The following is a 27,028-nucleotide window of genomic DNA, read 5'->3' as shown; positions in this document are numbered from 1 at the left end:
TACGAAGAGCTATGAAATGTTCCCCAAATGGAGAAAAAAAAGAAGAAGAATGGGGGAACAAGAGGCAAACCGATAAGGAAGTTATGAAACAATGAGCAACCACATCACTGTTGAATGAATGAGCACTTAAAGTTCACCTCAGGATCTCTCTCTGGTCTAGAAAAGCTTGTCTCCAGACACGTGATTCTGGACCGTTAGGGCATAGAGTGAATTATCAGTTCACTAAGATATACGCCTGTGGCCGTTTCCGAGCAGAAGCTAAAATCGTTTAAATGTGCTTCAGTATTTTAAACTGTGGAAGTTTGGACCGAAACGTGCAGAATCTCCCCTTGAAAATTATAATTTGACAAAAGGTCCAATGAGTTTAGGTGATACAAAACGGGGAGGAAAACCTTTGGTGGTCTTTAAGCAATGCTTCAGATGCCAAAAAAATAAATAATAAGCAAAGGGTAGAAGCATATTCAAAGTAAACAAAATGAACCAAACCAAAAGAATAATGGAAATTGGGTTGATTCTGATTAATGCCAACCACCACAAGCGTGCACTAGGCCACAGACGTAAGGGGGCGGGGATGGGGCAGGGGCGCAGGAGGGGTAGAGGAATGGTGGAGGGATGGAAAGGTTTTGAGTGGATTGGTAGAGAATAGGAAGGATGGGAAGGGGAGGGAAGGTGGCGTTAACGGCCCAAAGGTCCCAGAGCGTCTTACCATCACAGGTGCCGTTGGTCGCGAGCGCACCAGTCTCTGGCATCGCCGCATCACAAGAAATTTGATGCATGATTATCGCGTTTATGAAGTTGGCCGCTGTCATGGTGGTCTTACCGAGTGCTCGAAGTTCGTGTTCCTGTATGGACATCACTTTGTTTTGAGTCTTTTCCCTACTTGACGCGCTGCTGACGCCGTCCCCACCGCGGGACGGGATGGAACTGCTGCCGCTGTTGCTTTCGGGAGCCAGCATGGGGTGCCCTCGACTCGTGGACAGCCCGAGGTGGGCACCAGAGGCCTGGCTGTACGGGTATGCCCCACCAGGACTTGCCAACTTGGGGTCAGACTTGGAAGAGGATGAAAGGTCCTGATGTTTGGGCAGACCTCCTCGCCCATGGCTTTTGCCCCCATCTCTGCTTGAGTCTTTAGAGTTTGGGTCCGTACCGGATGAGTAACCCTCGCTGGGTAAACCAGACCTCTGGAGGTGCCCACTGAAGCCTGGGTAGCGAGCTGAACCTGGTTGCCTGAAGAAAGGTAAAGATAAACAAATTTAAGCCAGCTTCATCACATTTATCTCATTAGATTGACCATTTGCAGCATGAGGAGTGGAGACTCACCGCAGCACAGAGGGACTGTTGTGCTCAGAGTTGCTAAGGCTCTTAGAGCTGGTGTTGTGCAGGACACTGGGCCTCTGCTGCAGGCTGTCCTGGGGACGAGGGGAGAGCGGAGACGACTGGTGACTGTATGGATGAGAAGGGGGACGAGAACTGCTGCTGCCGCCCATTTGTTCTGGTGCTCCTGTTTGGATACAATGTTTGGACGTTTAGCAATAATGGCTTGCATACTGAATACTGTCTAATACACAGTAACGCTGAAAAAAAAAAAGATGAAAAACTTTCAAAATTACTGAAATAAATGTGTTTAAAATTATTTTAAATCAATTAAATTAACGCTATATAGAAATAAAAACCTCAAAAAGCTAATATAAAGGACAAAAGTACATTAAAATACTTAAAAAAAAAAAACCTGAAAATGTAAAAAATAAATGCATTTTAAAAATATTAATAAATACTATAATAGTATATAAACAGTAGTAAAAAAAAAAGCTGTAAATCAATTAATGATTTATCAAATTAAATCTGCCAATTTATACCATACAATTAATACTATATGTCCCCAAAAGTAGACAATGTAAAAAGCGGTAAGGGCGCTCACCTGGTCTCCATATAGGGGCGTGCTCCACGTTACCATGACCGAGAGACTTGTCTCTTTCCCTTTCCCTGTCCCGATCTTTTTCACGTTCTCTCTCGCGTTCTCGCTCCCTGTCCCTCTCTCGCTCTCTCTCGCGATCCCTCTCTCTTTCACGCTCTCTTTCTCTCTCCCTCTCTCGTTCTCTTTCTCTCTCTGAGGACGTTGAACTGCCTTGGATCTTGCTCATATGAGAGGCTCCCACTGTTAAGAGAGAATAAAATATAAAGTGAATAGCACTTATACCAAAAATGTATTTTTAAATCACCATGTGAGGTGTTTGAGTAAGTGTACTGCTCTGTACCTGGAGAGATTGGAGAGGTGTTGTAGGCTCCGCTGGGGAAACCTGGAGAGGTTCCTGGGATGTATGCGATACGATCCATGGGAGATGCAGATGTTCCTGCAAATGAATAGAAAAATAAAGAATGTGCCTCTGACTATCATATGTTAATATAATGTAATATTTAATATGATTGCCCATATTTACATATCAGTGCCAATTTCTGTATTCAGCTAAATAAAAGCTTCCACCAGGTCACTGACAGTTCTTCAAAAAAGTGAGAATTCCCCATCGTTTACTAACCCTCATGTAATTCTCAGTGAATTAACTACTTAAATTGTGCTTGATTTCTTTAGAAGACTCGTGAAGGACAAAAGCTATGGTCCCTTTGAGGACCCCCTCACCTCTAGGTGTGGGTGAGTAGGCTAAGTTAAGGGACTGTTCTCGAGGGGTGAGACCTCTGAGCAGGTCAGGTCTCTGGGCAGCCATGGCAGCAGCGGCGGGCCATTGGTGCATCTGCTGGGAGGTAATGTAGTCGTTGAAGAGAGTTTGTCTGTTCTCCAAGGCTGCTGTTTCAGGGAAACCTCTGATCAGATAGGGTGGATAGGGGTGAGGGTAGCCAGGAGCGGGGGCCAGGTGACGGGGCAGGTAATACGCTGATGTGGAGAAAATAAAGTCAAACAGAGACAATACGTTAAATAATACGTAATGTTGTCGTACAAGAGAACACAAAAGAAGGGCCCTTGTAGCTGAGAGCTATAAGAGGAAGAATAAAAGGAAGGAACCAAGAGCAATAAACATATATATGTATATGCAGGAAAGTACATGCCCCCTAAATTGTGTTTTGGTCTGATAAGAAAAGGTCAAACAGAATGGTTCATTACATCAAAGTGGGATATATAACGGTTAGGTTGGCATGGCCGATCATATGTTATCATTTAAAAGAGAGACGGAAATAAATATACGAGGTGTGGTTTTGTCACCTTTAGAACACAGTAAGCGAAACTAGCACTTTTAAATACCATATATTACATTGTGCAAACACTGTTTCTGGAAAAGCAGATGAACTACTGTGAATTACTAATTCTGAGAAACATCATCACTCAGACAGTAGTTGGAACGCTTCCAATATCTGGCAAAACACCAAAGTACCTAAGATATATCTCTTAACATACATGAACGTGAGTACAATCAGCATATTCTTGGATAACACAACATGAATAAAATAAAACAGAGTAAAAGAAACAAATGAGTGACAATAATGAATAAATACTTGAATATATGATAAAGGTTAATATATGAAGTAGGAATACATGAATTTAAAGATCATAAAATTGATAAGGAACAAATCATAAATGAATAATGTGGATAGAAATAATGTGAATAAAGAAAATCATCAAACGTTGACCTTTTGGATACACCAATGATATATTTAAATTAATTTCAAATACACTATCATTCATAAGCTTGGGGTCGGTAAGATATTTTGTTAAAGCAATATTGTAAAACTATAATTCAATGTAACTGTTCTATTTTAACACATTTTCATTTTATTCCTGAGATGGCAAAGCTACATTTTCAGCAGCCATTACTCAAGTCTTTAGTGTCACATGATCTTTCAGAATTCATTCTACTGTTAATTTGGTGCGCAAGAAACATGTATTTTTTTTTTTTAATTATTGATGTTGAAAACATTTGTGCTGCTTAGCAGTTTTGCGATACATTTTTCAGTATTCTTTAATAGAAAGTAGAAAAATTTGGTCACTTGATCAAATTAATGTTTGCTGGATAAAAGCATTAATTTCTCAAAATAAAAAATAAAAATAAACGTATTAATCCCAAACTTCTAAATAGCATCTTATTTCAAAATAATTTAATTTGAAAATAAAAAAATAATAAAAGTGAAATTTCAAATAAATCATATAAAATAAAAGGTAAATTCTGTAATTTTGTTTTCATTAAAGTTACTCATTAATTTCAAGATTTAACAAACATTTTACAGGCCTTTTAAAATGTGCTGTCATTTGTAGTTTGTACTTAATTGCAAATGTGTGCAATACCTGGGTCAATTGGGATGCCCCTGGGCAGAGTTGCAGGGTCAAATGATAGAGGTATCTGGCCACGGTGGTACATCTCTGTTCCCAGCCCCTGCAGGATCCTCTCATAGGCCAAAGACGCAGTGTGCTCACCCACCGTTAGTGGAGACTTAGTAGAGCTCGAGTCTCGAGGGGTGGGAGTGGCCTTTCTCTCTTGCTGCTGGGCCTTACTAGAGCCTAACACACAGAGGAACGATTTTTAAAACCTCATAAAACTCACACCAGCTACTGAATGCTATTGACTGGTAGAACATGATACCTTCATGTGCACGCTGTGAGGTTTCTCTGCTGGACAGTGGAGAGGCTCTGTGAGAGGGTGGAGGATAGCCAGATCTTTTGTGATCTTCATAGCCCACTGGACTGTGGTGGGGTCTGCTGCTCTGCTCTCCACTCATCGCCAGTGGGGAGGCACGGGACAGAGAGCTGGGGGCGCTGACCACAGCGCTGGGTCGGGATTTGCTCCCCACCTCTTCATAGCGGGCCCTGTCAGACCCTCTGTGCTCAGTTCTGAGTTCTAGATGAGGGGCCAGTCCAGAGTAAGGCCGAGGAGAGCTGGCGATGATGGAGCGTACGTCATGCCGCTTGGATGAACCAATGGGCTCTTGTTTCAGAGGGGTGCCCTGTAGAAGACATATTGAGTGAGCATTTGGTTCATTATAATTTTTACAGCTATCTGTATTTAAATTAGCTGCCAAATGAAATGCACGGCAAATTTTTCACCAACGTATCAAATTATCAATACCAAGATACCAAAGCCAAACTTCCCGCATTAATCCAAACCTAATATGATATTACATTTGTGAGATTTTCCACCACAACAAGCAAAAAAAAAAAAAGAAGTCAGAATTATAAATCACCTGCGTGATTGAGCCCTCTTTGGGCTTGCCTATCACAACCCCCTCAGGAGGGATCAGGTGGATGGAGCGTCCTGCCTCTTTGACTGTGGGCACCATACTCTCATGAGAGCGTGATTTAAGAGAATCAGAGGGATGACCAGGGCCACGGGGTGATGGAGAGCCCTCTCTTTTCATCTGTTTAACCTCCCGACGCTGACAGTCATCCCGTGGGATTCCTGAGAGAGAAAGAAAAGTAAGACAATGAACACCACAAGCTAAATGTGGTTAGTCAAGGCTGTGGCCTGTGTTTCTGAGATCATGCTGACCTTGGGATATGGATCCACGGATGTGGTGTAAATGAGGACTATCACGCTCATGAGGCATTGCTCGACTGATCAAGCCTGCAGAAGAGAGAAAAGGCAGGTGAAGGAATGTAAACTGGAAAAATGAGAAACAGTGAAACTTCATATCCGTGTTTGATTTAAAAAAAAAAAAAGAGCATCTTATGCTTACCTTCAGCGGCAGATAGTGAGTCTCTGATGGGTGGCCCACGAGAAATGCCAACCTCCATCATCTCATAGGATCTCTTCATCCCAGCCATGTCCCCACGACCCTCTTCCTTAGAATTTGGACCCCCTGTGTGATCAAACACTCATAAAAGTAAGAGACTAGTTCTGTCTTTATCACTTATTCTTTATAAGTTGTTAGCATTTACATGTTTGTGTACACTTACGGTCAAAGGAAAGGATGTGTGCACCGTCGCACTCATAGACTACACGCCCCTTGGAAGGAGTGTCTTCTCTGCTTCTCTCCCTGCTGGGGCTGTCCTCAGTAATTAGACGGGTTATTGTGCCCTTATACAAAACATCTGCAGGAGTGCCCTGAAAGAGATAAAAAAATGCGGTAACACTTTATAATAACTGCACACTATGAAGCATTAGTTAAGCATTAGTTAATAGTTATTTCATCACTTATAAAGCATTAATAGACATTAGTAAGTAGTTTATAAATACAGCTATAATTGCTTTATTCTTGATTTATAAGCATATATATAATGTGTTTAATAATTGTATTTTCATACTTTATTAATAATCAATTTATCATTTCTAAATTAAGTATTACATTATTTACAAACCAGTTATTTAGGAGTTGTCAGTAGTTCATTTAGGAAGTGTAAGTAAATGATTAATAAACTATTTAAACATTCATTTATACATCTTATTATTTAGACACATAGTAATAGTTACTTAGTGTGCTAATAAATGTTTTATTAACACATATTCCTACTGCAATTCATGATTAATTCAGGTAATTATAAAACATTTAGAAGTGGTCAGTTAACTATTTTTGTGAGCTCATCTAAAGTGAGGACTGTTTATGCTTTGTAAAGCTTTTATAAATGAGATTTAAAGGTTCAGTGATCTTCTGCACTGCTGTTCTCTAATGTTTTAAAGTTAGTACCGAGGTAGTTTTGACACTAGGAATATGTTAATAAAGCATTTATTAACACACTGAGTAACTAATGCTATATGTCTAAATAATAAGATGCATAAATGTACATTTAAATATTTTATTAATCATTTACTTACACTTCCTAAATGATCTTATGAACCACTGACAACTCCTAAATTACTGCTTTGTGAATAATGTAATACATAATTTAGAAATGATAAATTGATCATTAATAAAGTATGAAAATACAATTATTAAACTCTTTATAGATATGCTTATAAATCAAGAACAAAGCATTTATAGCTGTATTTATAAATGGCTTACTAATGTCTATTAATGCTTTATAAATGATAAATTAACTATTTACTAATGCTTAACTAATGCTTCATAGCGTGAGTTATTCTAAAGTGTTACCAAAAATGCTTTGTTTAAATTTGTCATAAAAATCAAATGACAAATTTATTCACGTGAGATACTCCACACGATGGACATTTTGACATCTGTGTTTGCGTGTATTTGACTATTCAGGCGCAAGAAGATCTGATCTGATCTGACCGATGGTGAGAGTGCTTCTGTTGTGTGTCATTCAGCACGATTCCGCCTACCCCGCCTTCAAGTTAATCGATAATGAATTATGATTGGATTGGATTTTTTTGCTATGACGAGCTTGGCTACCTTTGATTAGTCTAGGCCAGGGTGCGATTTGTAGGGGGGGACGGGGGGGATTTCCCCACTTATGGTCTATGTATCCCTGCCTCTGCTGAATTATTTTTATCCCCGGGGGGATAAAAAAATATCCCTCCCGGGTGATGCTACTCCACAAACCACCAACAGAGCATATCAAATACCAAAAATAAAAATCTTTTTTAAAAACATCAAGTAAAACGCTGCGTTTATATAGAACTGTCTCTTTACCACCACAACAAACGGGAAACTATTCAGACGCGCATTCCGACTTCGCCTCAGCGCCAGGCGCAAGTCAAACGAGCGCGGAAAAGGTGCAGGTGACAATGAGGGAGCTTCAGTTGAACAACAGTGCGGTCAGATGAGATGTTGTCAGACTGTCAGTAAAACTCAGAAAAATGAACATGACTGTCCAATCAGCCGTTATACTGTGCTCGTGGCGCACACTCAAGAATTGCATGCGCAAATGCGCCGGTGCGCGCTGCATAATGACTTTATTATAGCTTAAATAAAGCGCAAAAGTAACTACGAGCAATGACCGTCAGTGTTCTGTTGTAAGTTAAGTCATGAAATTACCAAACATGCGATTAAAGCTGCCTCAAAACTGTGCATGCATGTATTTGTTGACATGGTTTTAAAGCTATTGTTATCCAATTTGTTGGCCTTAAAACATGTTAAAAATGCACATATGTACACCAGGGAAATCTAAATTTTCTCGGGGGAGCAAGCCCCCATACCCCCCTAGGAAACTACATTTTCTGACCTCAGTAATATGAAATCCTGCGTACAGCCTGGCTTATATTCTATCTAAAGAAATCTGAGGTAAATGTGCATTTGTCCAAAAGTGCGCACATTTGGAGAAAGTTTGTAAGTGTATGCACTGTGTCAAAAATAAATGGGACCAAACACGACTGAATGTAAAGGTTTGTGTCTCGTTATTCTATTAATAACTACCGATTGATTTTGCATTTCTATCAAAAATGAAGAATTATTAGTGTCATTGTAGTGGTGCAAATATCTAAGCTATCTAATACTTCAAATCTCAAGGTTAAATCAGAAGATTTTTTGTAAAAGTGTTTCTGTAATGGGCTGCCAAAAATAGTTTATAGCTCCACTGTGGTTAACACATTTTCAAAAAAAAAAAAAAAAAACCTTTTCAAAACATCTCCCCTCTGTTTTTTTTTTCACAAGTCGCACCCTGGTCTAGGCTGAAATTATATTCAACCCGTTAATGTGGCTAGTGGGAGTGGCTGTCTTACCCACCACAGCTGAAATCTACCCGCATTTGGCAAGTTGGCGGGTGTTAATGTCAAGCCCTGATGAGGACACATGAATTTTATTTTAAAATTACATTAATAAACACTGCAATATTCTATAAAAAGTGTCCAATTTTATTTCACAGCGACTTTAATGCCCACATGGGGGGACAACAATCAGCAGAAAAAAGGTTTTAGAGGCACAAAGTCTTTCAATAAAATTTGAAAACTTTTCATCACTTTTACTTTAGACATGCAATGATGAAATGTTTACCATAAAATGAGGGAAATTAACTAAGATAGCAACTGTGGTCAATTTTAATTTGATGATGACTTTAAAGGGATCATGAAACCCCAAAACACTTTTTTTGAGATGTAAACAGATATGTATAGGCTGCACATCATTGAAAACACTAAAGGTACTCATTAATGTTATTCATAAGTGAAAAATAGTTATTTTTGCATTTTTCATTTTATTTTCAGTTATTTTTGCATTTCTGTCTTCCTGTTTGAAAAGCTGAGTCGGAGCAACGTCACAAAATGATGTTTCGTCATCGTGTACTTTCAAACATGCTGACGTAGATTATCGACATATATATTCATGACATAAAGCTCATTCAATCCAGTCACTGCACTATAGTATGCATAAGATTATAATTGCGGTGTTATGTATGAGGAAGTATCACTTCTCTCACCTCGGTCTGTTGTCATTCAGAGACTTATCGTTGGTGTTCGTTTCCTCAGTGCTACAACACAATGCATTTTCCTGCGACACGACCAGAGCAGAGGTTTGTGTGCATGTGGATTGTTTTGCTGTAATCTACCAGCACAAGTGGAAAATATGTTCGCGTGAGATCGCATTACAGTGGAGAAATCAAATGTCACAAAAGTGCGGCTCATTCACCTCTGCCTGCTCTAGCTGCGTTCAAACACGTGAGCCGTAGGCTGTTTCCCTCAGCACAGAACGTGTGTTGTTTGAATTTTGCTCGCGATGCGGTCAGAACTGGAGTTTGAATACGAACACATGAAAAATATGATTGTTTTTATGATATACAGGCGGAGTGCGCATATGATCAGTTTCAGCGCGGAGCTCCGCGATGAGTTTAACAACACTAGCCACGTGGCACATAGCTCATACAGAATAAAGTATCCGTGTTTAAAGTTTTTATTTCACACATTCTCCTGCACCAAACATTAACCAGCACGGTGTAGTTATGCACACATATTTCATCAAGTCTTCTTCAAATTAATTATATGTGCAAACTGGACACATACAGTGGTGTAGCCTATCTGAACGCGACGACACGATTATTCTAATAGGCAAAAGACTGATTTTGAGTGCAGTGCTCGTAAACGTAATCAAAGTAGCCTATTATTAGCCCTATTAAATATTCTTTCGCATTTCTCCCTTGTGCTTGTCATTTTCTCTGTGCTCATATATTAATATTCATTATTCTGTATAATGAGTGTGTTGTATATCTGTGCTTCACTGGTTGTTCTCTCCCCTCTTCCCCCCCCTCTACACTCCCACTTTTCCAGAGCTTTACACGCCCATTTGAACAGACTTTTTGAAACTCAGAGGTGTGAATGACCAGGGTAAAACTGGGGGGTTTCATGACCACATGACGCACATAGAGACTTCCTCAAGTCTGACCTGGTTTGACCCTTGCGTTGTGAGATCAAAGAATTCAAAGCAGCAAGCTCTTTGTGTCGCTGATATTTCACAATTAAATTTTTAGGTTATAATACTGAACAATGTATGTTAAAATGTGCTTAAAAAAAGAGGCTGACAAATTTTCAAGTTTGTTGCAAGAAATCACAGCAGGACAAATAATTTTTAAAGGTTCTATCTTTGATTGGAGGTCTGGATGCATACTAGTTACAATACCTTGTTTCATACAGCTGCATATAACTACCTGTATCATGTAGACAATGGCTCCTTATCTCCCAATAAATCTGCCAATAACTCTTCTAAATGTCATAGTTAAACAGAGCTTATCTCTGCACGCAGACTTGACCTTGTTCTGATTAAACGCTCGCCCCAACAACATTCTGATTTGTTTGAGCATGTAATGTGTGTCACAGAAGCTCAGTTGGCACACTGAGTGTGTGTGTTTGAGTGATCAGTAACATCAGGCTGTGATGAGACGTCTAGACACTAATAAAACGGGAGAACAGGATTGGACGCTGTGTACCTGCTGTTAGGGCAACTGATTACCAGTTATTAGGGGTGTGACGAGACGGGTATCTCACGAGACGAGACTCGAGATTGCATTCACGAGACAAGACGAGACAAGATTTTTACACACTATTTTTAAGAAATCCTCAATGGCAAAATACATATTCTGCAGGTGTATTTGAAACTAATCATCTTATAATGAATGTCATTCAGTTCTACTTTCTGAGTATGAATTACCATATGCAGTAAAAGACAACAATACTCAAGTACTGTAAAAGGTTTTGCCACTAACTGACTGACTTCTCTTCTGTATGATTTCAGTCTCTTCAGACCTTACTGTACATGATTTATGAGCTTCTACAACTTTTGACCTCCTAACTGAACTCCTTTCCACAAACTGATCATATAAATGAAACAGTATAAACAAAAATGGTAACACTTTACAATAAGGTATCATTTATTAACATTAATGTATTAACCAACATCAACTAACAATGAGCAATATATTTGCTACAGTATTTATTAATCTTTGTTTATGTTAGTTAATAGTCATTCATTGTAAGTTCATGATAGTTCACAGTGCATTAACTAATGTTAACAAATGAAACCTTATTGTTTGTGCTTAATAAGATTAAGAGAAAACTGTTATTTGTTTTTATAGTAACACTTTACAATAAGTGCAACCATAATCGCACTCTCTCAATATTCAAAGTGCAAATAAGACCAACTTTTTCTTTGATACAGAGCTAAAAGATGGTTACAACTACACTGCCCAGCCTAAAATAGCTTTCATATTGAGAGATATTTGCATTCATCAGGGAGCCGCTTTGAAAATGCTGTGTATTGAAATCGCATTTGATTGCGCGCGTGTTTACTTTCACTTTCAGAGATCGCGCGTACTCTGTGAATATGGATCGGCGGCGACCGTTATCCAACTGAATTAAATGTTTTTTTTTATTTAAACACAAAGCAAAACGACAGTGGAGGCATAATGTAAACGTAGCGGTGGCATATTCTTTCCTAATCATCCTAACACTCTGTCATGGCAACATCACGAGACTACTTTTCGCCTTGTCACACTACCAGTTATGTCATAATATGTGGTATGACTATGACACAAACTGCCTGCTCCATTTGTTTGTTGAAGAGCCATTTATCTGAGCTGAGTGTTCACTGTAATGTGTGTAAAATTTCATTCAGTTGGTTGTGAATACATTTTTGATCAGTCAATGAAATGTTGCAGCAGCAAAAACAGATTTTGAAAAAAATTCATTTTCAGTGTCACTTCTCTTTCACTAAAAAAAGGACTGATCAATTAGCGTCACACACCTATAGGTCATAGATAGGTGTGTAGGAAAAAAGACTGGTATAGTCAATATATGAAAAAACAAGAAAATCCTGCAACACTATCAACAGTAAAAAAATTCTTTATTAGCAACGTTTCGATCTTATGAAGTTCTTTATTAGCAACGTTTCGATCGTATGATCTTCATCATACGATCGAAACGTTGCTGAAATAAAGAACTTTTTTAACTTTTTTAATAAAGAACTTTACTGTTTTGCAAGTTGATAGTGTGCAGGATTTTCTTGTTTTTACTAAAAAAAGGACTAAAATGGCCTTTATAGGGAGGAAAGCTTCCTACCTGAGTGATCGAACCTCCTCTATATGATATGGGAGTTTCTTGGTGCACACGAGTGCCAGGGATGCCCTTTGTGATGCTGCCACCTTGAACAGCTGGCATGGGGCCTGTGAGAGAGAATTAATACTATTTTCAATCTATTCATGGTATTAGCCCTAATTCTGCATTTTAATCTCTTTGAATTAAGACTTGAGATGAGGGATGATGATTTGTCCCAAACTCACCCCGCGATGCAGCACTGTCCTGTGTGGAGAGATTCTCAGCCTGAGAGGAGGCAGCGCTACGTGGAGACAACTGCTCTTGTTTAACCACTGGAAACCCTCCTGAGGAGACAGAAAGAGAAGTTGGATATGGAAAACGGATAGCTGACATATGATCGCTCGCACTCACACTCACCCATTTTCCTCTGGTCCATCCAGGAGAGAGCCAAGGATCCTGGTGTTGGGATTTTCCCATGGTCGGAGCCATGAGATGGGTTGTGCAATTGCACTGGAGTACCCTGCAATACAAAACAACAACAACACCAGCGTAATTATGCATGTACATATTAAAATGCCATATTAAAACACACTTTGAATGTACTGTACATAATATTGATGATTGGTCCCAGTAATACCACATCAAAAGAACATTGGTACTGTGAGAGATTGAGTGCTGCTCTTACCTGCGTGATAGAGCCGCCAGGTTTGGCAGAGGAGATGAGAGGAGGGGGTTCTGGGATATGTAGAGGCCGCACTGCAGCCATTCTCTCCTGTGGCTGTAGAGAGGGACCCAATGCTGGAAGAGAGTGATTAAAACATTTATATATTAGGGATGTGTGCATGCAATGACTAATTTCATTAACATTTAAATGGAAATTTTGCAACCGACTAGGTCTAACTTGTATTGAATGACGCTAAATCCCATATTGAAATGTTAAAATCCCATATCGAATGCCGCTAAAAATCAGAAACAATCAATGTGCTTGCCTTGCATTATGATCATTATATATTAAACTTAAGCATTCACTAAAGCCACGCACACACTTAACGATTGTAAGGCCGATTATGAATGTAGATTGATACTTATGACTGATCGTGCTCAAACGCATCCAGTCAGAGCCAGTTGCGTTCAGTCTTCGATTACAGTCGGTGTTCAAATTCCATGTGTAAGTATTTAAATCTGCTTCAGTCGCAGGAAAAAATCGCTAGTATGTTGAGCACAATCTTAGAATGCTTTAGCTAGTCGTTAAATGTGTGCCCGGCTTTAAGCAACGTTAGCCATTATAGATGTATATTAAATCAACTGAGTCAATTTGCAGCGCAGGACCAATAAGTTCAAACCTAATAGATTATAAACAGATTTTCTCAAATAAATGTTGGCAAAATTGAAAGAAATGCTTGATGTGTACTCAAGCGTATTCTCTTCATTAGGACGTTGATATAGCAACTGTTCGAGTATCAAGTAAGTTTCATCCATAATGTTTCTCCTTTAATCCAATATAAAATTTCATACCATATTGTCCCTCATAACCAGTAGTATAACAAGTCTATAAGCAAGCTTAATTGTTATATACTAGTTTGACATGACATAGGCTTTCAAAATATTCTCTTCACCTTGCTCATCTTCCGATTGGACATTTCTCTGAACCCGCCGCAAGAACCACAGATTTCAAAATAATATATTAATTTTAAAATTTAACATTAGCATGATGGTAAATTAAATATAGCAAAACATTAAATGTTGATTTTTTTTATTAATATATTTTAATTAATATAATGTTATCTGATATAAATGAATAAAAAAACAAATAAATAAATCATATTTTTTGGACTTTAGACAGGGCAGTATTGTCTTACAGGGATTGTAGTGTAGCAGCTGTTCGTGGCTGAATTTGGCCATGTCTCTGGGCGAGAGCTGGTACGGTGACATCACTGGCCGGCCTAGACCCACAGCCCGAATTTCATCAGCCCCGGGAATCTTTTTACCATCCGCAAGAGGAGAGAATGCCCTGGATTTATCTGCACACATGGACAAAAAGGTACAAAGATGACTGTCAAATGGATGATTACTGGATAGCAGTCTATGTCACTCTTTTTTGGCGAAGGTGAAAATGACAAAGCTCAAATCATCACAACCCCTGCAACAAAAGCAGCAATCTCCAGTGTGAAAACACACGGACAGCAGTTATTCAGTTATTCCACTCATCATAAGGCTCATCAACACTGTAAGCTGGAATCTGCAAGCGTAGCGGCATGCAAACACATCTGCGAATCATTCACACTCCCAGAAATCAACACGCTTGATTAGAGTCTGATCTAACAGTATGTGAGTATGCGCGTGTGGTGTGTAAACCTACGTAATCCATGTAGCAGAGCCTGAAGCCATCTCTCGTTCCACTCCAGCTCTGCAGGGACAGACACACTGCAGCTCATCACATGGCCATGACCCAAGACTCTCTTTCTCTCCAAGTACTCAAAAGGAGCAGTTTTGTGACTTAATTTAGTGCTGAGTGGCCACATTAAATAACACCACAAAAATATTTGCTTAATGAAATTAAATTTCCCTGTTGAGGACTCCTATTCATGGCATGTAGTGATACTGAGATTATGAGATCGCACCCTTTCCAGAAAAAGTAGATTTTCTCTCCCTGTACTCATTCATTTAATTTCTTTTTAAAGGGCTTGTCTTTCATTCAGTGTTCAATCACTGACATGAAACTTTGTAAAAACCTGTTATGGTGGATACTAAAAATCTACACCAATTTGTCTGCATTCTTAATTTAATTTAATTTAAATAAAGAATATACAGAAGAGTTTAAGAAAAGGATAATGCACAGACAGTCTGAAATTACTGCAAAATAAAAGGTTTATTTTGCAAAAATGACCTGCTGACTGTACATTATCCCATGTATTTTGCTAATTTTTAAATAACAGTAATAGAACATGAAATATTGATTTGGGTTGAAACTTTTTTTTTTTCCTTTGAAAGAGGCCACAGAGTGATACAAGAGACATACAAACTAGCACAGCTATGGAAATCATTATACAAAAACATATTTGACAGCAGAATGCTGCAACTGACCTTTCAGACTCAAGTTTGCCAAAGAGCAGTGCAATAAATATGAAATAATTCCTGATATTATAAAAAAATAAGAATCACTTCTCTCAGCTCATACCATAATGTGCATCCCTAATTTGTGTTCAGAGAGTAAAGACTAGCATTGTTATTATGGGTTTAAACATTTTTAAAATATTTTGGTATTAAATTTCAGCTTAGTTTAAATGGTTTAGATCTTAAGCAAATTACTTATTTATGCATTTACAAGATTTTATTGAGACAAAACAAGATTTCTATGTTTAGTTGTGGTCACATTAGCAAAATTTTGCAGGAAAAAAAAGATGGTCTATAGTCAATAGTGTAGTGATGTATGAAGCACAGCTCACACTTTTAAACCAAGCATCGTTCTTATGGTTAAGGCGGCAATACCAGGTGACCAACTTGATCCTGATGCAAAATCTGCATGGGGAAATCTTTCACTCTGATGTGAAATTCCACATAGCATGGATACCTATTGAAATGACTGGATTTTGAGAAAATTTGCCAAATAATGTTAAATGTGCATATCAACCTGTTACTAAGGCAGCATTAATTTCAGATCTGCACATGTCAGGTAAAAATGTGAACTGCTGTTGGTGGTTGCTCACTACCTGTCTTACTAGGTGGTTGGATCTTGAGTGAATACACCATCTTTTTTTTTCTTTTCTTTTTTCTTTTTTTTTACTATATTTACAACCAACACGTCACATCACTCAAAAATACAAAAACCCTCGCTCACATGTGCACAGACACACACACATCAGAACTTGCTTAACTTGTGGGGTAGACACAACTGAGGAAAACAATGGTGGTTAAGAAAGCTGAGGAGGGAAGCTGACTGAAGAAACAGATGAAAGGATAATGTGGGATAAAGAACAGAGAGCAGCTTACCCTCTCTCTCTCTGTCAGAGACACCAGGGCTGCGAGTCCTGACCCGTGGGCTGCTGGAGTCCCCGCCCCCTGGATAATGCTGAGATTTGGTTGGCTGTGGCTGCTGCTGTTTGGCCTCTTGGGAGGATTCATGTGCCATGGTAATCTGCTGCTGGTACAATGCAAGAGCATGGGGCATAGCCTGCTGCTTCCCTAGTAACCCAGGCCGGTTATCGCGTCCTGCTACCGACACCTCTGGCATCTACACACACAAATAGACACAAACTGCTTATTGTATGCTTCTTATAAACCATTACACATTACATGTGCATGGTCCTATTCTACTTAAAAGTGCCACATCATGAAAAACACAATTAACAGGAAGAGGAGTTGTCTGATGTCATTAAAAAAAACACCACGTTTGCAACATCATAACTATGAACTAAGCCCATGAACATGACCACTAGGGGTGTGCAATAGTGACAAAACATAATATCATCTCGATAGTTTCTGTGATTTTGTCTAAAAAAAATAATTTGCTGTGTATGTTTTTGCTCTGGAACCTCGACTAGTTTAGGCCAGTCGTGGACAGCTGACTTTTGAAGCTTTTCATTTTCTTAATTTTCTTTGGTGATCAGTTCAAAGCAGTGACAGAAATTCAATTTTCAAGGGGACAATATTTGCCCCCTTAAATTGACTTCCAGGGGTGTTTTTACCTTTTTCAGGTCAACACAGTAGGTGGCGGCAAGTCACTGTCTTAATGGGTGACTCATTGAGTCATTCATTCAACCGACTGATTCAAATGGCTGATCAATTCAGGAATAAAGCAAGTGATTGTTATTATAAATTGGTGATCGAATCATTAACTCACCCAATTAAAAAAAAAAAACAGTGGATTGATTTAGTAATGAAACATCAATGTGTGTTGCTCAGAGATGTGGCATGATTCTGCTGTGGCTTTGTTTGGAACTATTTTCGTTGGTGAAATGGAGCAAAACAGACAATATTGCATCTAAAATGTAACTCACAATATTAACTTGTATATTGAACTATAAAGTCAATATCGCATTTGCAATCGTGGGTTAAGGTTAGCTAACCCTAACCAAACAACACTTTGCTTCTGATATATTGCTTAACTACATAATATGATAAAATTACAAGACAAAAACTCATACAGGGGCATTTATGGTCCATACTAACTGAATTATAATAGGCTACATCACACAGCAAAACTGTTTACTATCAAGATATGATTTTGTTTTTGCAAACATACTTGATAATGTCAGTTCTCACTCAAGGGAAATATGTCCCTTAAAAAAAACAGACTAATAAAGAAGAGAGGGAAATTACAAGCTCCTCTTAAAACAGCGCATATCAGTTTCCACACCTCTCCTCTCGCCAGAGCTCAGTCCATTCAGCCAGCTGTTGGCTCATCACGAGTGTCTGAATAGCTAAGAGCAGAGGTGGAAAACTAGCATCTCATGGGATTAAAAACAGCCTTAGTAACCATGGCAACATGGCGAGAAGATGCTAATCTGTGTAATGCTAATCTGGCCAGATATTGCAGATGTTAACACAAAAACCTCATAAAATTCGAACCACAATTGACTGAACATGACGGCAGGATGTAAAGCAGATGAATGTTGGCATACTCACTATGGGAGGTATGGCGGCCGCTCTCTGCTTGAGCTGTTTGAGGTCCAGCGGTTTCTGAACTGCAGAAGAGATCACTCCATCATGGGCGAAACTCAACAAACTCGGCCTAGGAGACGTCATTGTGTTGAGAGTGAGAAGAGCAGAGAAGTGTTATTGCTTAATATGGTCAGAGCCTCATTCTCTCTTATTTACTGTCTTCGTAAACAGCCCATTAATGCCACAAAACCACAAACACACACACTTAATCATCATCCCACCACACATAAACAAATAGACTTTCCACATGCAATCGTATGGAAATGTAAAATGAACAATACACAAAAGACAGCCAGACAGACACACACACAATTCTCGCTCTGTTATGTTTGGCAAGCTCACAGGGTAATGTTTCCCCTGACTCGGCCAACATATACAGTGTTTGCTGTCATGGAAAAAATAGAGTCCTACAGGACAAATCAACAATCCCAGCCTTCTTAACCACAAAACACATCAGACCCCACCCAAGCAACCAATCAACCCTCTTTGTCAAACACACACACATGCACACTCTCACCTGTTCTTCTCTGAGCTTTCAGTCTCCTCCACCTCATCGGCGCTGCATGTGGCGCTGGAGTCGCTGTCGTGAGTTCCGCTCTTTCCTCCGTGCTCTTTCTTCTTGACCTCTTTCTTGCCTTCCTCCACTTCCAGGACAGGAGGCTTCTTATCCTCTCCTGCCACCTCCTTACCACCCTCGCCTGGTTCGGTCTTCACTTCCTGCTTCACTCCTCCCTGCTCCCCTTCTACCCTCTCCACTTTTGGCTTCTCATCTGGCCCCGTCTCCACAGCTGCCATGTCCTTGTCCATGGAGGATGAGGAGGAAGTGGTGTTGGGTGCAGTTTTGGGCCGCGCCGAGCCCTCTTCTTTGACCTTACTGTCATCAGAGGAGCGTGGGGAAGGGAGGCTCTCTGTGTCTGAGCTGTTATTGGCTCCACCTGAAAAAAAAAGGTGATGGGAAGAATTGTAAGAGGGCAGGACGTGGATGCCAGCTGATATTTTGTGTGTGGTTTGCTTGGTAAAGCTGTTTTTACGGGTGATTAGTAGCACTTCTGACTGCTTGAAAATTATGTTAAAACATTTATCCCATGACCTTGTATATAGATCTAATTATGGGTGTAACGCAGTTATACGGGAAGGCGGGAGGCGGGAACCGGTGAACATTCAACGTAACTTTAATTCCAAAATAAACAAATACAAAACGAAAGTAATGCCGGCAGACCCTTGTGGACGTCTGCCGGCCACACAAACATAATAAAACATAACATAAAATCCAGGCCTGGTCCTCTCTCGTCCTTCACTGTCATCGCTCCTCCTTTTATGCCTCTGGAGCTCCTCCGTCAGAGACTCAAGGCCGGCGCGCCTTGCAGGTCATGCGCATTATCACTTGCGTCACCGGCCTCGCGCCGTTCCCTCACGGCTCTCGTCCGCCCTGCTTGTCACAATGGGCTTGTGCCTTATTGGTAAAACACAATACTGTTCAAATGTTTAGTGTACTAAGTAGTGTTGTCAAAAGTACAGACTTTCGGTACCTAGTCGGTACTGAAATTTTAAAAACGTGACGCTTTGAGTGCTGGAGTGGATTCGTAAACATCTCTGATTGGCCGTTGTTTTCACGGCTCATCGGATATGTCTGTGATAGGCTTCAATGATCAATGCTGTAAAAACGTTGTAAATAGTCATCAATTCATCTCTTCACTAAGCGCTTACACAGATACACACGGGAGCGTTTGAAAGCAGGCGTCTATCGCGGATCGGTCCACTGTTAGACGCCTGCTTTCAATCGCTCGCGCTCCCACTTTCAAAACACTTTCAAATTCAAACCCTTCCGTGTGCTTTCAAATGTTCCCACGCGTTGATCATTGTAGCCAATCACAGGCAAATCCGATGAGCACGTCAACACAATGGCCAATCAGAGATGTTTATGAATCCGCTCAACAGCGCTCAAAGCGTCACGTTTTTAAAATTTCAGTACCGATAGGTACCGAAGTCGGTACTTTTGACAACACTAGTAGTAAGATTTGTTTTTATGTTTTGTCTTAAGTCTTTTTGTGGAAATTATGATGAAATTATGAAAAGAACACCATTCATTTGAAATATAAATCTTTTGCACCATTATAAATGTCTTTACTGTCACTTTTGATCTATTTAATGCAACCTTGCTGAAAAAAAAGTATTAATTTCTTTCAAACTATTGAACGGTAGTGTGTGATTGTATGCAATTTTGATATTGTGTATGATGGTAATGCCGTTTCACTTTTTGGAGAAATATAAACCTTTAACACATGTTATAAACCTGGATAAACCTTTAACTTTTAATACAATTTTCTGACCACTATGTTAAGTGTTTTGGTAATGACACTGAATAAACCTACACTCAGATCATGTTGTAAAATTGTAAAATGAATGACTGACTTCTGCATGGCAGAAATCCATGCATTTCAACTAAATCTTTCTAACAAATGATTACTCAAAGGGATTATTTGATTACAGACTGTGGATCTATAGTGATCGCTACTGATTATATAGAACCGTTAGTTTTGTCTTTATAGAACGAGTGTAGCCACATATCTGTCACTAGAACTATGAGCCCATTATGAAGACTAATCATGCCTTTACTACAGTAAAGAACCATGTTTACACAAAACCATGTTTAGCGTGCCAGTAGCCAAATGAACATATGGGTAAACACAACATAAAAGCTTTAATCAAAGAATAATTCACAATGATCACAAAGTTCGCTGATGGGATTAAAAAGATGTTTGTCGAATATATTTGAATTAGCAATTAGGTAAATGGCTAGAGGAGCCAAACAGCGTTGCTCTTTGTTTACGTCTTTGCTACAACGTAAAAATAACTATAGAAACAATTAATGGAACACACATCAACAAAGAATAAAACATACTTACAGGTTATGGTAACATGGTAATAAGACTCTATTACAACAACTCTTCCTCTTCTCTAGAGTAGCCCAACATGGCCTCACCCCCTTTGCTGCATGTTCTCGAGAGCAGGGTTTATGTAAATTTTAGGGTTAGTGATGTCACTAACCTGGGAAGAAGCTCGTTGTAGTCCCTACCAGCCGATTATTGTAGTCCTTAAACAGAATTCTTTAAAAGAAAATATCTCCCTTTGCATTGAACTTTGAGCGTCGTAACTTTACAGACGTTGTTCATGCTCAAACAGCAACAACACTTAGTTTTGCGCAAAGCTGAGTATGTGAACCTTTCAAAGTATTCTCCTTTTTGTCCATGAGTGCAGAAAGACGCATTCAATGCGTGCGCACTAACTAGTGGACTTTGTTTTCAAGCACTCAAGTCATTTGCGTATATTTAAATAATAAAAATAGTTAAAAAATAGTGAAATTCTAACAAATGTACCATTTAACAATATGAAACAACAATCTTAAAAAAATAGAAAAAGTCATTAAACAGACACAATAAGAAGCAAAAGTTAATATAACATATCTTTTAAAACTGAATGATTGCTTTTAAAAACATTTTTAAAATCATCCAAGGACACAAAAGATTCGAAAGAATCACTCTTATCTAAATCTAACATGTCCTTTGTCAAATCAAAAAGTAAACATAACTAATAAATACACAGCAGGGGATTATGATAAGCCTCATTTTCCCACTGGCATAACTAACCCCAGCCGTTGAGTGTGCTCTCCCAGCTGGATGTAATTACACAATAACCATAACATAATAAGCACTTCCCTTGCTGGCTTTCTTTCACAAGCTCTGACCTGATAAATGTGGCTTTATGAGAGCTTACGAAAGCCATTTATCGGCAAGCCACACCTGATTGCCAAACACACAGCACAAAACGTTCATTTTATAGCTGCCTGGTGGACTTGTGGAAGTACAGCTCCAAAACTACATCCACAGCACGACACACACTTTGACACCCAGACAGAGATAACCACAGCTTTAGTCACTTCACAAAACTCAGCTCTCCGGGAAAAGCAATTCATGTTTGCGCAGTGTCGCCTCTTTCTCAGAACTTGCCAAAAGTAGGTCAGGGGCGAGGTCATAGGTGAGTCTCAACCACGTGTCCCTGATATTCTGAGAAAAGCACTCTGCTGTTTGATACGAGCTGCTGTGGGATTTCCTGGCAACCGCAAAACCTCAGAGGTGTTTAGTTTCATTCTGACTCGTTTCATAGCTATGTTTGATAACAATTACCAAACTGCTAATTTGTTTCTCAGATGTTAACATTGAGTTTCATTGCTTCCATTACACAGTCAGTGAGTAATGTGCAACAAATGACTGTGTTTGAATGGACATTAATCTTTTTAAAAGTTACTGCATGACGATGTGGCTGTGCGAGTCTCAAGTGTTTGTGTGTGTGTGTACGTACCCTCTCCATCTTCTTGAGCCTCTTCTTCATTGCCGCTGACTCCCGATCCCTCCATCTCCTCTTCCTCCGCAGCAGATGGAGCGCTGGCCTCCTCGTTCTGAAGAGCTTTACCTTTACGCCTGGCTTTACGCTCTCTCTCCTACAAAAAAACACAAGCACAAAACAAACATGAAACCAATACTACTGACAATTATAAATAATTAATCCGACGCTCTCTAAGAAACGTGTCTGTAAAAGGAACTGACCGATTTTATTTTATGCTGCTGCAGAATCTCATCCAGTTTCTGTCTCTTCTTGTAGTTGAAGTAGAAGTTCTTGCACTGGGAGACTGTTTTGGAGCCCACCATCTTGGCAATGGCGGACCAGTTTCGGCCATACTGGAGCAGACCTATGGAGTGAAAGTAAGAGAAGGAACATTCTCACTTTACTAATACAAAAACAGGAAACGGAGCTATGAGTGATAGCGTTATCATCGTAGTCATTTCTATGCGTGAGAGACCGTGTCATCATCAGCATGATGCACATAAATCATTTCTCACTTTTATTAATACAAAGAACAGGAAATGAGGAACAGAAAAAAAGCGAATGAGACCTGGTAATCGACCAGTAAACAGTGTATACAGTATACAATGGATTTTAAACATTTCTTTGTTTAAAAGTTTCCCTTTTTTTATGATTTTGAATAAAACTGTAAAATAACTAGCAAATTTAGTAATTACACTACAGTTGTAGACTATGATCAGAAAGATTTTTTTCCAAGACATTAATACTTTTATTATGCAAGGATGCATTAAACTGATCTAAAGTGACAGTAAAAGCATTTATAATGTTACAAAAGCTTTATATAAAAAATATATTTCTTGTGTACCAAAGCAACATCATGTGATCACATGCAGGATCATGTGACACTGAAGAATGGAGTAATGATGCTGAAAATTCAGCTTTGTCATCACAGGAATAAATTACGTATTAAAATATATTCAAATAAAAAATGCAGCCTATTCAAATAAATGCAGCCTTGGTTATCATAAGATACTTCTTTCAAAAACATTAAAAAAAAACAAAAAAAAAACACTGACCCCAAACTTTTGAACAGTAGTGTATGTGTAGGTCTCATATTTTTTCCCCTACCTGGTGTCCCACTAAGTTTCATTCACTCAAAATAGGGCAGACCCAAGGCTGTTACAGTTTATATAAGATTTATATTGCACACCAACTAACAGACAAAAATCTTTCAACACTAATAAACAAGATCCCTGTGTGCCGGTTACGGTGTGTTCCCATCCCCCCAACTTTGCGTCGTCATTAAGAAAAACCTCAATAAAAGGTCAAAGATCATGTGCTGCCGCTTGCCGTCTCAAGAAGGAAAGTGGGGCAGCAGTCTGACATGAACTGTTCTCAATCATTTAACACCACACTAACGCTCAGCAGACATCAGCCAAGTCGTAGTGTGTCGGTTAGCTTCACATTAGGAACATATCTTGTCCAGTCTAAATAGTTGCTTTGATTTACATCGCTAGTGACCACAATAAAGCCCTGCTGCCCTCCACATCAAAGCTATAAGGCAGTCAACTGAGCTTGGACAGGGAGAGAGAAAATGAGATGAAGAGATAAAATAAAGAGTGTAAGTGCATTGAACTCAATAAAAAATGCCCTTGGTGACATACAAACAAGCAAAGCAAGAAATCATTTGAAGTCTGATTTGTTGTCCTCACCATCTCTGATCCTTGTTTCTGTCTCTGTTTATTCATCAAACTTCCAGTTGTTTGTCAGAAACGCACGCACATCCTAATCTATGTAACATGGCAAACACCCACTGACACTGCAGTGCAAAGACTGCTTAAATAAAGCCTGCTTAGCAATTCTTTCACACACAATCACCCAGAAGTACTTCTACATAGTAGGTCAAAAGTCAAGGAAACTCCATTATTGCCCAATCCAACAAATGGCAAAGTTGCAGTTAAATCCAGTGATAGTCCAATTAACTTCCTGAAATGCAGTTTTCATCCATCTTTGATTTCAAAACACTGCATTTTGTTTAATACACAGTCAAACATGAGAGTACTCCAATAAGATGACGCTGTCCAATCAGCTATGGTAATTCAAGAGCATGTGCCAAAGCTGCATCCAATCAAAATCCTCAGCATTGGCCCACTGTGGATCGTCCAATCAGGGAGTTGCATAAAGAAAATATGTGGCCCACTGGTCCACTCTTCTCTATCGCTCCATCTGTCTTTTCATCTTCGCCCACATAATCTCCACAGAAATGAACAGCAGAGGTTCTCGGAGCTCCAGCACAGTATGAGGAAGAGCAAGAATTAGAGAGAAAAAGGGAGTGGTGTTTGGGAGGGAAATGAGCTCCCCATTCCTCCTCTGATAGTTGTGCTGTCGTTTCTCTGACTCTCTCTAAACGCAGCAGCCCTTCTCTTTTTCCTCTCTCTCTTTCTCTCTCTCTGTCTATTTATCAAACTCACATGCTTTCTCTCGCCAGCCCTCTCTCTCTTTCTGTCTCAAGGCCACAGTTTTTTTCCACTCCTCTTCACTGGCTGCCGCTTGGCTGGACTTTAACAGCAAAGTGAAGCTGAGATGCAGTGACTCCACCTCCCTAATGCCTGTCCTCACTCCCTCTCTCTCTCTCTCTCTCTATCCCCTCCCTTCCTCCACAACCTCATCTGATCTCTTCTATCATTCTGTCTCTTCAATGCTCTCTAATGCATATTATCTGCGCCAAAACACATCTACACTCAAACACTAAAGCAAACAGACAATAAAAGCAAGAGAATGTGGCCGAAATAGAGAGAAAGGGAGAGAGATCTGAGAGGTTTGATGTTGATATCATGAGAAAGCAGAGGGAAAGCAATTCCTCCTAACTGACCTGCTTTTCTTCTTCAATGTGACCTCTACACACAGTCCTTAACAACAGTGTGTGTGTGAGAGAGAGAGAAACAGGGAGGCTTGCCAAATCCTCTAATTCGTGCCAACCCACAATTCAGCCACTTCCTCTCTCGCTGCACTCCAACAACTGAATCTAACCACTCACTCAAAACTACAGAAAGAAAGAAACTGAAAGACAGAAAGACAAAGAGAAAAAAGATGGACAGAACAAGAAATCAAGACAGAGAAAGACAAATTATATGTGTGTGTATATATATATATATATATATATATATATATATATATATATATATATATATATATATATATATATATATATATATATTAGAGAGAGAGAGAGAGAGAGAGAGGAGTATCAAATGTTCAGACATGTTATAATGTGTTACACTGTTAATTTAAGTTTAAAGGTGCCATACAATGTCTTTTTAAAAGATGTAATATAAGTCTAAGGTGTCCCCTGAATGTGTCTGTGAAGTTTCAGCTCAAAATACCCCATAGATTTTTTTTATTCATTTTTTTAATTGCCTATTTTGGGGCATCATTAAATATGCGCCGATTCAGGCTGCGCGGCCCCTTTAAATCTTGTGCTCCCCGCCCCCGGAGCTCGCGCTTGCCTTAACCAGCATAAACAAAGTTTACACAGCTAATATAACCCTCAGAATGGATCTTTACAAAGTTTCCGTCATGCAGCATGTCTAATCGCGCAAGTATGGTATTTATTTGGGATGTTTACATTTGATTCTGAATTTCTGAAAAATTAGTTTGATGGTATGCTCTGTGGCTAAAGCTAACATTACATACTGTTGGAGAGATTTATAAAGAATGAAGTTGTGTTTATGAATTATACAGACTGCAAGTGTTTAAAAAATGAAAATAACAGTCTTGTCTCCATGAATATAGTAATAAACGATGGTAACTTTAACCACATTTAACAGTACATTAGCAACATGCTAACGAAACATTTAGAAAGGCAATTTACAAATATCACTAAAATATCATGATATCATGAATCATGTCAGTTATTATTGCTCCATCTGCCATTTTTCACTATTGTCCTTGCTTGCTTACCTAGTCTGATGTTTCAGCTGTGCACATCCATATGCAAATATTGGGGGCGTACATATTAATAATCCCGACTGTTACATAACAGTCTGTGTTATGTTGAGATTCGGCTGTTCTTCTGAGGTCTTTTAAACAAATGAGATTTACATAAGAAGGAGGAAACAATGGAGTTTGAAACTCACTGTATGTCATTTCCATGTACTGAACTCTTGTTATTCAACTATGCCAAGATAAATACAATTTTTAATTCTAGGGCACCTTTAAGTTATGTTATAATATTTGATAGCGTTATAATATTTGATAATATTTTCTTCTATTATACAGATGTTTGTATTATTGTTTTATATATGCTTTGGCAATATTGTATTATTTACAGTCATGCCAATAAAGCAATTTTGAAATGAATTGAGAGAGACAAGAGAAGACGAGATAGGCAAAACAAAGAAAAGCAAAAGATAAGATAAGAAAAACAAAGACAGCAAAACAGAATGAGAGACAGGCAGAAAGAAAACAGAAAGACAGATGGATAAAAAGAAACCTAGCATAAGACAGACAGGAATAAAGACAGAGAGCGAGACAGATAAACAAATAAAGAAAAACAGAAAAAAATAGAGCCACGCAGACAAAAAAAAGCGACAGAAAAAAATAAAGACAGAAAGACAGAGTGAGTGAGAGAAAGAGACGAGAGAGACAGAAAC

General features: G+C 39.0%; 1 protein-coding gene across 5 annotated transcripts in view; it reads right to left on the bottom strand.

Moving 5' to 3' along the window:
• ncor2 (nuclear receptor corepressor 2) overlaps positions 1-27,028 on the bottom strand; it is a 124,156-nt gene that overhangs the window by 9,641 nt on the left and 87,487 nt on the right. For 3 of the 5 annotated variants that reach the window (XM_067395116.1, XM_067395119.1, XM_067395117.1), the window contains exons 19-40: positions 22,619-22,761; positions 22,374-22,512; positions 18,532-18,949; positions 17,979-18,084; positions 16,344-16,584; positions 14,713-14,760; positions 14,213-14,374; positions 13,039-13,151; positions 12,771-12,873; positions 12,599-12,697; positions 12,378-12,481; positions 5,897-6,044; positions 5,677-5,799; positions 5,490-5,564; positions 5,185-5,399; positions 4,587-4,947; positions 4,292-4,504; positions 2,636-2,887; positions 2,256-2,351; positions 1,919-2,155; positions 1,321-1,501; positions 707-1,227 (exon numbers count right to left, since the gene is read on the bottom strand). In XM_067395116.1, coding sequence (XP_067251217.1) covers positions 707-1,227; positions 1,321-1,501; positions 1,919-2,155; positions 2,256-2,351; positions 2,636-2,887; positions 4,292-4,504; positions 4,587-4,947; positions 5,185-5,399; positions 5,490-5,564; positions 5,677-5,799; positions 5,897-6,044; positions 12,378-12,481; positions 12,599-12,697; positions 12,771-12,873; positions 13,039-13,151; positions 14,213-14,374; positions 14,713-14,760; positions 16,344-16,584; positions 17,979-18,084; positions 18,532-18,949; positions 22,374-22,512; positions 22,619-22,761 — 4,098 coding nt within the window. The remainder of the gene's footprint in view (positions 1-706; positions 1,228-1,320; positions 1,502-1,918; positions 2,156-2,255; positions 2,352-2,635; positions 2,888-4,291; positions 4,505-4,586; positions 4,948-5,184; positions 5,400-5,489; positions 5,565-5,676; positions 5,800-5,896; positions 6,045-12,377; positions 12,482-12,598; positions 12,698-12,770; positions 12,874-13,038; positions 13,152-14,212; positions 14,375-14,712; positions 14,761-16,343; positions 16,585-17,978; positions 18,085-18,531; positions 18,950-22,373; positions 22,513-22,618; positions 22,762-27,028) is intronic. The other 2 variants (XM_067395121.1, XM_067395120.1) reach the window with 2 other exon arrangements.

The sequence above is a fragment of the Chanodichthys erythropterus genome, chromosome 9, assembly GCF_024489055.1.
Source record: "Chanodichthys erythropterus isolate Z2021 chromosome 9, ASM2448905v1, whole genome shotgun sequence".
Classification (NCBI taxonomy): Eukaryota; Metazoa; Chordata; class Actinopteri; order Cypriniformes; family Xenocyprididae; genus Chanodichthys; species Chanodichthys erythropterus.
Note: the sequence above shows the minus strand (reverse complement) of the source record. Positions and strands in the feature narration are given on the sequence as shown.